Source organism: Camelus bactrianus, chromosome 4 (genome assembly GCF_048773025.1).
Source record: "Camelus bactrianus isolate YW-2024 breed Bactrian camel chromosome 4, ASM4877302v1, whole genome shotgun sequence".
NCBI lineage: Eukaryota > Metazoa > Chordata > Mammalia > Artiodactyla > Camelidae > Camelus > Camelus bactrianus.
This window is the reverse complement of record NC_133542.1, coordinates 35618842-35631991: the sequence shown is the minus strand read 5'-3', so window position 1 is coordinate 35631991 and position 13150 is coordinate 35618842. Positions and strand designations below refer to the sequence as shown.

Here is a 13150-nt window from a genome sequence, read left to right as displayed (position 1 = left end):
TAGACATGAAAAGCCTCTGAAAAAAGGAACATTAGACAAAGGTAAAATGGTATCATTTCTAGTGTTTTAAAGTCTAATTCTACACCCTAATAATAAGGACATTATTAGATATAATTATCCCATAAACCTTTCATCATTACTGAAGGAAATAGGTGTGAATGCCTTCCTGGACATACAATGTGGTTTATCTCTGGGCCACCTCCCTTAGGGAGGACTCCTGGTCAAACACTACTATTTTATTATTTTTAAAATTTCCTTGATTATAAATGAAGTTGGATACGTCTGTGTATTTATTTTCCAGCAGTATTTTTTTTTTCGATTTGCCTGTATACATTCATTGCCTGCTTTCCTATTTCTTAGTTCATCTTTGCTTACTGATTTATTAGAGTAAATTTATATATTAAATGTATTAGGGGTTTATCATATATGTTGCAAATTTTTTTTTCCTGGCTTGACATTTGCCTTTCAAATATGTTTCTTAGGCAGTCCTTATTTGGAGAATGAAATTAAGGGAGAACTAAATGTCTTGGTTTGGAGACTGAGATGAAATAGGCAGACCACAAATAGTAATGTGTCCTTGAGCACCACGTAGATATACTTGTAACCTGACATTGAACAGAAAATAGGAGCTCACGGCCCATCAATGGTGCGGTGGGAGGTGCCATAGGGAAGTGGCTTCTCTGGAGAGAAGTACCTGGAGAGAGACTTCTACTAGAGGTGGGTATGGCAAAGACTGAGCACAAAATACCCAGAGAAAGTCACACAGGAGCAGGAGAAAAAGATGGGGCCATCTATGCAAAAAAAAAAAAAAAAAAGTATTCCTTCATAGGGAAAAGTAGAGAGCATCTTTATAAATGTGCGAATTGTCAATTTCCAAGTAAATGAATTGAACTTACAGCTAGAATGGCCTGCAGATACTCACCTGGTCTAGGAGCTCAGAAAACCTGGTCTATGAGCTCAGAAGAACCACAGAGAATCTCAGTGTGAGCATCAATGTGCCTCGTTCAGAAAACTTGGGAAAAGATTCCCCCAAAATGCAGCCACTGTTAAGACTGTAAGATCCTCACAAGATTGGGAATTTGGAAGTGTGGAGGGAGGTTGTGTTTTCAGGTTTATAACCAATCTTGGGAATAAATGTTTGTTTAATTAAGCTTATTAATAAAACTATGGGGAAAGAATGCTTATTCTGTCTTTTCAGACATCTCTATGGTGCTGGGAGGACAAATGTGGTGATCCAGTAATATTCCATGAAATTAATTCCTTGGGAAAGTTATGAAAGAATGCACTGACATACACACTGTGCTCATGTGAGCTGTGTGTTAGCAACTACCAGTTGTGCTAATCCATCTTTCCAGTCATTTCCCCAAAAGTTGACATGAAACACAGAAGTCCTCAACAAATACATGAAAGGAGATGAAAGAGAAGGAAAACCAGTGTATCTCAATCCTGCCTTACTTGCATTTAAAGTCATTTGTAATTCCTGGACCGACAGCTGACAGTGAGTTTAGCTTGGAAGAATGCAACACTAGGTTCCTTTTCCAAACTTAGCGCCTCTGTTCAATTTCCCATTATAACTTATTCCACTTGACAGTGTAATTTTCCTGGCTCTGTGTATGGAACCACTCTAATCTGTTCTACGATGTGTTGATTATCTTGTCAGAAATTAATGATCTTGCTATTTCTACTTTGTACTCAGCTGCCCTGCTTTAATTATGCTGAAACATTAATATTCTGCAACAGCCATTTCCCAAAGTTCCCAGACATCATGACATGTGATAGGAAATCTATCTTTTCTCATCTATCTTGTCTACACATTGGTTTTCTGGTTCCTTAAGTCCATTTTAGCAGGGTGTCTTGTTATTAAATAGCCAACTATTTATAAATCTCTCCAGAAACACACTAGACCTGTTCTTGTATCTGAGCCAACTGCTAAGTCTTGTCTTTACAAATTTTAGAACCCTAGATGTTTTACATCTAGTTAAACTTTCATTATTAAAGTGCAAAGTGAAAAGGAAGATTTTAAAAGCAGAAATTCAAATTACAGACTTAAATTTCACTGATGTTTTGCTAAAAGAAGATGATGAATGTGAGAGGGAAAAAAGAAATAGAGAAAGCTTTCCACAAGGACTGTGCTGCACAATATTAAAAGATAGTTCCTGACATTAAGATGTCTAAAGATATAATAAGAGGTAGAGGAGACTTAGTGGACATCTTAAAACAGGTTTTTATTTCATAGAGAGGTGACATGACATTCTGATTTATGTCAATTCATGCCAGAGTCAAGACTGAAGCCAAGTCTTCTTATTCCTGACCTGGAATCTTTTATTATACAATCTCATTCTAACAAAACATGAGTTAATGACTTACATAAGGTTCAGAGAGGAAGGGGCTCTTGAGATGGAATTTGAGAGAAGGGTAGGATTTTCGCAGGTATGATGATTCCTGTAGCAAGATCAATGGAAGTATTTGCTGTTGATAAACCCTTTGAGGGAGAATTGGGGGAAGAAGGCAAGGATCTGAAGAATAAGAAACTGCACTGGAGCCTTATCAGTCATTGAAGGCACATTTCCCAAGACGTATGAAGACTCAAGGAATGGGGTAAGTTGGCAACTTAAATGGGTAAAAAGGTGAAAGGAAGGTTTGCTGTCTGTTTGTCTGACCAACATACGTTGGCAGTATGCAAAGGACCAATGGGAATTGAAGATTTATGGCAGAAGGAACAATTTATGAAATAAGGTCCCAGAGGAGACACAATGATTAAATCAAATGTATAAATGACTGGTTGATTTTGACTAAGAACAAGGGTAGTGCTTCCCTTGTCAGATTCATCAGGTGACAAAGAGAGGCAGGTGAGGATTCCGAGAGGAACAGAATTGAAGGGGCTTGTGTTCAAGGCCTTCATTCTTTTGGGAGATGAACCCAAGAGGGAGGTCACATCCTAAGAACGAGGTAGAGAGAATCAAGTTGGAAACTTGTGAATGAAGATGGATTTGAACCTTGAGGGTGGGGAATCAGAAAGGAAGTCAGTGAGAGATGATCTGAAGAAAAGGCTTTCCCAGCAGCATGGAGGGGACAGTGGAGATGAGTCTTATTTTTCACAGCTGTGCTGAGCAGCTCAGGAAAAAGAAGAAAATAGCTGCTGAGGTTCCCAGGGGTTAAGAGAACCAAGGTGGGAGAAGCCAGAGGGACCCGTGGGTGAGGAGAGTATGACGTGGAAGTGAGTGTACCACTGACTACAGCACAGAAGGGAGGATGGAAGATCTGAGTTGGGGGACAGGGAAGGGATAGGAAAATTGAGAGGGCTGGTAAAACCTCCTATCATCTTTAGGACTAGGTAAACGGTATCATGTAAGCTGCTCCAAAAAAGAAAAAAAGAAAGTTACAGCTTTTGGTTTTAATACATACCATCACAAAAAGCCCCAAACCAGACTCAGCATATATGTGTCTACATGTATCCTTATAACTGCTCCAGCAGCATCGTCCTGCATTACAGTGTTCACCTTCAAATTCCTTGCAGGACAAATTGTACAGATGCTGGGCAATGAGCGATTATGGTTTATATGATCCAAAGACAGAATGAGTTAATCTTCCTTCTTCTTTTGATGGATTTAGGTTGTTCTTCCTTGCCATGAACACATACTCATTGATAGTTCAGTTCTCTTTCCAACTATGTACTGAGTACCCACCCTGTTTCAGAAACTGTGTTTGCATCAGAAATAAAAATAATAAATGAGACACAGATCTCAGTTCTCCAGAAGCTGACAGTATGATGTAAGCTAATGTAGGCAGGCAGGTAAGCAGACAATTTCAATATAATGCATAATGCTATGACACTGATGCCAAGAAGGGCTACACAAGACAAGGGCTCTACGTCCAGTCCTCTGAGGAAACTGCCACCTTACACAAGGTTAAACAGGATTCCTTAATGTAGAACTTACCAGAGTTCCTAATATGTTACTGTGCGGTGTGACTCTTCATGTGTGTATGTAGGAGAGGAGAGATTTAGTATGCAAAATTTCCCCAACTCATCTGACCACGGAACCCTTTTTCCATTGGGAACAACTCAAGGGATTTGTACTCCATGGGTCATACTCTGAGAAGTGTTAGCATAAGGTTCTTGCTGGGTAAAAAAAAATGTATTTATATTTTTCAAGACTGACCAGATGGGGATTTTCTGCATCTCCATAAATGACTTTTGAAGTTTGTTTTTTAATCTACACTGGAATAAAGATGTAGACTTCCCAGGGTTTCCCATGCAGATTTTAATGACTGCTGAGCTGATCATTAAGCCAGACCCAGATGAAAGAGAGTGTCTGGTCATGCTCTCATTTATGGGCCGTTTAACTTTTTTTTTTTCCCAAAAGGAATATTTAATGAATACACTATTGAGTTCCTCCCAGGGCTCCTAATTAACAGACAACTTAACGATCTTTGTTAAAGGGAAAACTAGCTTCAGGTCAGAAAATGTTGCAGGACCTAATATACGTGCTACAGTGACTGAGTATAATGTCAGTCCAATGATTTGAACACGTAAAGGCTAATGTCTGTGCTCCATCCATGCGGACTTTCTGACCATGGCTCTCTAGTCTCTCCTGACATTTGGCTTTTAGGAAAAGCATTTTGGAGTAAATTCTTCCCTCTCCTCATGACCATCTCTACAGTATAAAAGTCTCAGGGTTAACTCTTGATTACCTGCTCTCTATTTAGTAATGTGCTGGGGGAAAACAGATCAAGAAAAAAAATCTCATGATTCATGCCCTTTCAAAATGTTTCTAAAACATTAAAAATAAATTGTAGGCAGTTGATGATTGTGTAAATGCAGCCATTCCATTAAGAAAGTCTAGTACTATTAAAATAAAGATTTATTTCAGACCTGATTTTTAGTTCAAAGACTACTTCCCAGCAAAAGTCAAGGAACAGAATCATCCACATACTAAAGCGATGTTGCCTATGAAACTTCATGAGAATCAGGACCTAGAAAAAACACTTCAGTCTCTCTGTCTCTCTCTTCTCTCTCTCTTTCTCCCCTCCTCTCTCCAGCTACATTTAACAAATGCTAATTATGTGCCAGACACTATGCTTAGCACTTTCCATGATGCTTCATAATCCTGTGAGGTAGGTACTACTAGTAGACCCATTTTATGCATTAAGAAAAGCAAGGCTTAGCAAGAATCACTTAAATTAGCCCAAATTATAACGGCATAAGTGACTGAGAACCCACATCCAAGTCTCTTAAGCATTATGCTATATTCCCCTCCACCCCACAGATCTCCCTTATCTGTGCTGAACCATTTTGAATTTTGACCCCTCCTGGGAGCCAAAGTTATTTTTAAAATAGAGAAACACAGTTAATAATAAAGCCCTAGACATTTTTACAAGTCTGGAGTTTGGGCTGGGTTCCCCTTCTTACCTGATCCTACACTTTAACATTAGCCAGGAGAGGGCTGGGGGGCATAAAGGTATAGTATAAAAAGCATGGATTCTGGATTTTAATGGAAGTAGTGGGGATTGAACCCAAGACCTTGTGCATGCTAAACACACACTCTACCACTGAGCTATACCCACCACCCTAGATCCTGGATTTTAGATGACTGGGATTTACCTCTCAGCTCTGCCTTTTAATAGCTTTGTGCTGTTGAACAATGTCCCTAATTTCCTGCACAAGCTTTTCTCATCTGTTAAATGGGGCTATAAGGCCTTCCTTGCTAGGGTGTTGTGGCATCAAATGAAGTCATACATGACGAATGCTTAGCACAATGCCTGGCACAGGGAAAGTGCTCAATAAAAGTTCCTGTTATTGTTGGCAGCTGTGACATCATGCAGAATCTCTCCATATGCCAGAATAGTCTCAGGGAAATTCTTACCAGTGCTATCATTCCTTAAGTAGAAATATATATTACAGTTTCCATCAAACATTATGTAGGGAAGATAGCAGGGAGCTATTAACTGAATCAGCTCTCTGTCCTTAAAACAATCTGGGTAAGAGCTAATATGGAAATAAAAGTAAAGAAACATCTAATGCAGCTGGAGGAATAACCCTCCCAGACTTCAGACAATACTACAGAGATACAGTGATCAAAACAACATGGTATTGGTACAAAAACAGTCATATGGACAATGGAACAGAATAGAGAGCCCAGAAATAAACCCACAAACTTTAGGTCAATTAATCTTTGACAAAGGAGGCAAGAACATACAATGGAGTAAAGATAGTCTCTTCAGCAAATGGTGTTGGAAACACTGGACAGCTGCATGTAAATCAATGAAGTTAAAAAACTCCCTCATGTCACACACAAAAATAAACTCAAAATGGCTTAAAGACTTAAACATAAGACAAGACACTATAAACCTCTTAGAAGAAAACATAGGCAAAACATTATCTGACATAAATCTCAGCAATGTTCTCCTACGGCAGTCTACCCAGGCAATAAAAATAAAAGCAAAAGTAAACAAATGGGACCTAATTAAGCTTGTAGGTTTTTGCAAAGCAAAGGAAACCATAAGCAAAACAAGAAGACAAATTACAGAATGGGAGAAAATATTTGCAAAAGATGAGACTGACAAGGACTTAATTTCCAGAATATATAAACAGCTCATACAACTCAGCCATTCATTTCTAGTAGAACATGATCTTGGGTTAGTCTAACTTTGAATTAGAATGCCAACGGCACTAAAAGGAGATATTTTACATCACTTACAGGAATGCTATGAGAATTAAATAAAATAACAGATGGTGCCTCTGCCCCAAGGCAGGCTGGGGGCCTCACTTTCTCCAGCTGAGTGAGAACAGTCTTCTTCAAGACTGAATAGAAACCCCGAGCACTCAAAGATACCTGTGGCCAAAGGCAGCCTTCAGACATTCTATAGACTATGGTTCAAACCCCAGCTCTGCCGCTTACCAGCCTTGGAAGGCTCATTCTTTTATTTTATCCATGTTTCATTTATGGAAGAAGATAGATGGACAATGAGCAAGTAAACAAACAAATGACATACTTTCAGATTGGGGTAAATGCTAAGAACAAAATAAACTAGGCAATATGATGAGAAGTAATTGGGGGGGTGGGTTACAGACTGGGTGGTCAGGGAAGTTCCTTTCTAAGAGGAAGCACTTGACCAGGACAGTAGAGTGAGAACTGGTTAGACACAGGATAGCTGGGGGAGGGGCATCCCACACAGAGGGGACTGCAAGGGCAATGTCCCTGATGAAGGAAAGTCCTTGGGACTCTGGGGACAGAGAGAAGACCAGTGTGACAATGTGGATTGTGTGACTGTGTGAGCATGGGCAGGGTGAAGGGAGATGAAGTGAGTGGAGTAGGCAGGGACCAGGGCCTTATAAGCCACAGGAGAGAATGGTGCTTTATTCTAAAGACTATAGGACAGTTCCATGCAGGAGAGTGGCCTGATCCTATTTCTGTTCCAAGACGATGATTCTGGTGGTTGCATGAGAGTGTGGAGAGCAAGGTGGAAGCAAAAAACCAGTTAAAAGACACAAAGCCGTTTAGGTAAGAAATGATGGTGTCTTAGACTAGGGCAGTGGCTGGGGAGATGGAAGTGGGCATATATGAGATGTGTTTTCGAGGTAATAACTATAAGGATTTTGTCTGGATTTGGGGGGACAGAAATAAGGAAACAACCAGAATTGAACTATTTTAACTTTTTAAAACTTCAGTTTCTTCATTTGTAAATTTGTAATATACAGCATGGTGGTCATAGTTAACAATACTGTGCTGTAGATGTGAAAGTTGCTAAGAAGGTGCTACTGTATAGCACAGGGAACTGTATTTAATACCTTGTAATGGCTTAATAATGAAAAAGAATTTGAAAAGGAAATATATATATATATATGAATCACTATGCTGTACACCAGAAATTAACACATTGTAAATAGACTATATTTCAGTTAAAATATGTGAACAGGAAAGAGACTAAAAGAAAATGTGTGCTAACAGCAGTTATCTCCTAGAGGAGGGATTATGTACAGTTATTTTCCTTTTTTATGATTTCTTGTGATTTCCAAATTTTCGGCAATATGTTAAGCATATAATTTAAAAATAAATCTCACATAAAAATTTTAAAAAAGAAACTTGCTAAGAGGGCAAATCTTAAAAGTTCTCCTCACAGGAAAAAACTTTTGTAACTATGTGAGGTGATGCATGTTCACTAGACTTACTGTGGTGCTCATTTCACAGTATATACAGATCTCAAATCATTATGCTGTACAACTCAAACCAACATACTTTTATATGTCACTTATACCTCAGTTAAGGAAAAAAACGAAGACTTCAAAGCCAGTAAGTGGTAGAATTGAGATTTAAAGCCAGAGAGCCTCCGGTGTCACTGCCCCTAATTACTGTGTTACCCTGTCTCTGAGATGATGGAGGAGAGGCCTAGGCAGCCCAGGGAACACTAACCTGTTCTGGGGAGTGGGCCAGCGGAGGAGTCTCTGTGGAAGGGAGGTTTAAGCCATGACTGAATTAACAAGAGTCTATGCAGAGGAAACTGGGTGTGCAATGACCCAAGGTAGGAGACAGCAGTGTGTTCCGGGAACCGACTGCAGTGTGATTAGAAAGGAGGTAGTAAGAGGCAAAGCTGGGAGGGGCAGAGCGCGAGGGCCTTTTCCCTAAGAGCAACAGGAAGCCAAAAGGTCACTGCAGGGGAGGCTTCCTCATCACCCCTCTGCTGCCGGACAGAGCGCAGATCTGAGGGAGTAGGGGTGGAATGCAGGTGGGATTTGCTCCTAATTTCAATTTTCAGGATCGACTTATAGAGCAATGGTTTTCATCCAAGGATGGCATGGCACCACAGGGGCCATTTGGAAATGTGTAGAAATAATTGGGGTTGTTACTGTAATTGCATATGGCAAAATCCCAGTCATGTGAGGCATGGCCCTCACCAAGGAAGAACTGTCCTCTTCCAAATCCCAAGGAGCCCATAATGGGAAATCCTGCCACTGGCAAGGCACAAAAGGCTTCATTGTAGGAATATAAATGTTTTAGCCATGATTGTGCAAAAGCAATGGTATAGCTGAAAGAATTGGGAAGTGGAGGGGACAAGTGAGGGAAGTGGAAATTCAGGGGTGAAAATATATTTGTCTTACATAGTGGGGTGTCAAGGGCCACTACCTAAAGTTTATGGGACTAAAATAGATGGTTAAGTGTATTAGTGTTATAAAGGGAACCGAGAGAAAAGTCAGAAATAAAAATATAACAAAATTGTGACGAGGAGAGAGAAAAGGAGAAGAAACAGTATAAATAAGCTAAATTCCCTATCTTTCACAGCAGGGAGTCAGCATTAACTAAGCACCGCTGAGGTTAATGAATCAAGAAATGGAGGCGGAAATGCAGTCTTTAGAATTATAGAGGAAAACATTAGAAAATCAGGAGAAAAAGCAGAATTGGAGTTTGAGTTGAGGGGTGCAGAGTGGTAAGGGAAACTCTGGCTTTTTATTTTATCCCCTCTCTGAAATATTGTTTTATGTTTCTTTCCACCCGTATATGTTGCTTAAGTCAGTGAACTTTAGTTTCCTGCCTTACTAAATCTCCCTCTATGGAGAGCAAATGGTTCTCTCACTCTCTGAGGAGCTGATGTTTAGCAGGGACCCACCCCAAACTACTGGCCACCTTCAGATAAGAGTCCAGAGTTTTCTAGTTTTGAACTGTAGCATCTCCTCATCCACATCGGGGCCGAATCCATAACTAGTTCCTTCTGAGGCTGTAAGAACTTCCCTGACCCCACCGGGTCTGGATCTAGTTTTCCTTAAGCAGCTGGGGAGCATCTGTGTGGTTGCTGGGAAGGTTGGAAGTCAGCCAAAGAAGAAAAGGGCACATTCTCTGGGGCACCATTATTAACCGGGGGGGCTTGCTCCCATTCCATGGGAGACGGGGAAGAGCCGGGACTCACTCTAAGGAGCGGGCAGATTACTAAACAATCTGTGTTTTGTGAGGAGAGGATATGGGGGAGAAGGGTGGAATGGGGCGGGCGGGGCATGAGCAGGAGTTAGAACCCAGCATGGCCTGAACCCTAACCCTCCAAACACCAGCTCTGCTGGGTCTCTATTGTCATTATTTTTCATAAGTCCAATTGGTAGAAGTACTTCTCTGTTTTTCTTTTCTCTTTTTAAAAAATATTTCTTTCTTCTAGGCTGAGAACAACATATACTTTAATTACATATGAATCAATTTTTTTGAACTATAGTCAGTTTACAATGTGTTACTTTCTGGTGTACAGCATGGTGATTCAGTTATACCTATATATACATTCTTTTTCATATTCTTCCATTATAGGCAATTATAAGGTACTGAATACAGCTCCCTGTGACTTCCCTGTTTTTCTATATAGCCCTTCCGTGAGACCATGAGGTTATACCGTTGTTAGTGGCTTATGTATCTGTATCTTAACTTCCTATCATCTGTGATCTCCTTCTCAGAAGTGGGCTCTGAGCCTCATTTATCTACATCCCCTGCACTGAGCATACACCTAATAAGTGCTGGTTGAATAAAGGAATAAATAAATGAATGGATAAATGAATAAGTAAATGAAAGTCAAATAAATGAATGAAATATTTATTATACTCTCCCTTTTTAAACCATTAGCAACACCGGGTGTGGAGTACAACCAAAATTCCATTATTTTCTGGTACATCCCTGATTATGTGGATCTAGTGTATGTTTGCTGTGTGTGTGTGTGTGTGTGTGTGTATTGTGGCTTTAAACTAATGTATAGCTACTGAACTTGGATTATTCACGTATTCCCTGTCTTTGGACTATTCTCAAGGAATCTAAGTTATAAACAACAAGCAAACTCCCTAGGTGACCATTATTCTGAGAGACAGAAAACTGAAAAGAACTGAAGGGTATAATTTGTGCATCGCTGGGGACAGGGTGTGGGGATGGGGCTCCCAGCTTGAACAGAAGAAAAACAACACATCATCAGTTGAAAATAATTAAACAGAGATTCACTAACCCAGTGTAGCAACAGAAAATTACGGAAAGGTTTTACTATACCTTGGTAGGCATGGGCTTCTTAAAGGTGATTTCAGCTTGCATCCAGACGCCCCTTGGAGACTCCAGCACAGACCAGATCTTTTCTTGAACCACGTGGTTCTCTTCAAAGATATAAACTGCTAGGGTGTCACTCATTTTTAAAAACCCATAGATGGCATAATAAAAACGTAAACAATACTGCAAGTTTCCTGGCAGGGAGGGACCGTAGAGCCTTCCAATGTAGCCAGGCTGAGATGTAAACTTTGTGTTGGCCAGCAAGAAATACCCTGCGAACAGGACATAGCATTCAGTGCATCAGCAATGGCAAACCTAAATAATCCAGCCCAGGTTATCAAGTGGGAAAACTTGGCTAAAGCAGTGGAATTTGCCAACAGAGATTATTTCCATAGGCTTTAAATGATAGAAAGCATTTTCTAATGTCTGTGCCTTAAGTGATAAAAAAAATCTATGTGACTCTTTTGCTAATAAACCTTTTCCAATTCTAAGTAAACTGTATAAACCAGTATACATTTCCAACTGCATATGCTCGGATTCCAGTTATCAATCAGGATTTAAGCTTTTCATGAAGCAAAAAGGGTGAAGTCATCTTGGGGCTCCCAGCTGCCTGGGTCAACCAGCCAACTTAGACTGAGTATCCAGTCTTCAGTGGTAGAGAACATAAAGACCAGGGCAGATTCTCCTTCTTACCTCTGCAATGACCAGTGGACAGGGAGAGATTACAGGGCCTGGCAGTCCTTGAGTGGGTGCAGCTTGGGGTGGTTTGTATGTCTGGGCAGAGCTTACTACTCTCTTGGTTATATGTTAAACCTGCCCCTAAAAAGCAGGTTTTTAATCAGATGGACCCTCCAAGGTGCTGAAGTTCAGAATTCTTCCCTGATTTCTTCTAAGCAATATAAAGAAAAAAATAAGATCACCAACACCACCTGCTCTACCACCCACAATGGTAGACTTAAAATAGGTCCATGGGTCCTATAAAGCTAGGGCAGAAAAGAACAAAAGATTACCTTACTTTTTTTCCTTTCTCTCTTCTGATCCTCCTCCACCAATTTTTTTGGGGTGTCTCAGTCTTTGCTATACAGTTTAGTTTTACCCCATTATCTAATCTGGCAAAAAGGTCTTTGGTTATTTTACATGAGTGGTGTTAATGGACTGAATGGTGTCCCCCCAAATTCATGTTGAAGCTCTAACCCCCAATGTGACTACATTTGAAGATGGGGCCTTTAATAAAGGAGGCAATTAAGGTTAAATGAGGTTGTCAGGGTGAGGCTTTAACTCCTGTGCCACTGGTGTCCTTAAAAGAAGAAAGAGACCACAGAGATCTCTCTCTCTCTCCACGTGCACACACACAGGAAAGGTCATGTGAGGACACACAAGAAGGCACCATCTACAAGGCAGGAAGAGAGATCTCACGAGAAACTCACCCTGATGGTGCCTTGAATGTGGACTTCCCAGCCTCCAGAACTGTGAGAAAATTAATTTCCGGTGTTTGTCACCCAGTCTGCGGTATTCTGTTATGGCAGCCCGAGCAGATGAACGCAGGTGGCCATACAACAGCCAGAACGATCTTTCTGAAACTTTAATTTAATCCCTCTCTTCTCTACTTAAAACCTTTCCATGGCTTCTCTTTTCCTTTACAGTAAAATCCCCATCACTTACTCTGGCCTGCCACGACCACAAGCTAGCTCGCTTTCTGAGTTCATTTTCCCCCACTCTCCTCCCCATGGTGCAAGCACACTTAACCTTCCAATTCCTGGGGGCGTCAAGCTCTCTCCAAACTCCAGGCCTTCACACACTTGCTGCTCCCTCTGCCTGGACCACTCCCACTCCCCCAGCTAAAACCCACTTCCCTGATTCCCCAGCCAACATAAGGTTCTTTCCTCTCTTCTCTCTCAGAGCTGACGCTTCATTTCTTTCACAGCCCACAGCACAGCTCGGACATATGACTTTATTGGTGTATATGTTTGTCCAGTGTTTCTGTTTCTCTTGCCTGTTGAAGTAACTGTCAGCCCACGAGAGTGGGATTCATACCTGATTTTTTCACTACTCTATCCCCCAGGGATTAGTCTGGCCAAAGTCAGAATAGGTTTCTGTCCTGTAATTCTACCAGTGAGGCAATCTCTAAGCAAAAAATTCACAATTACAAGTAT

The 13150-nt window shown here is 40.7% G+C and overlaps 1 protein-coding gene across 2 annotated transcripts in view; it reads right to left on the bottom strand.

Moving 5' to 3' along the window:
• The window catches only part of MAMDC2 (MAM domain containing 2), a 139672-nt gene that overhangs the window by 33796 nt on the left and 92726 nt on the right, over positions 1-13150 (bottom strand). For both annotated transcript variants that reach the window (XM_045515102.2, XM_010952754.3), the window contains exon 9: positions 11004-11269. In XM_045515102.2, the coding sequence (XP_045371058.2) occupies positions 11004-11269 (266 nt within the window). The remainder of the gene's footprint in view (positions 1-11003; positions 11270-13150) is intronic.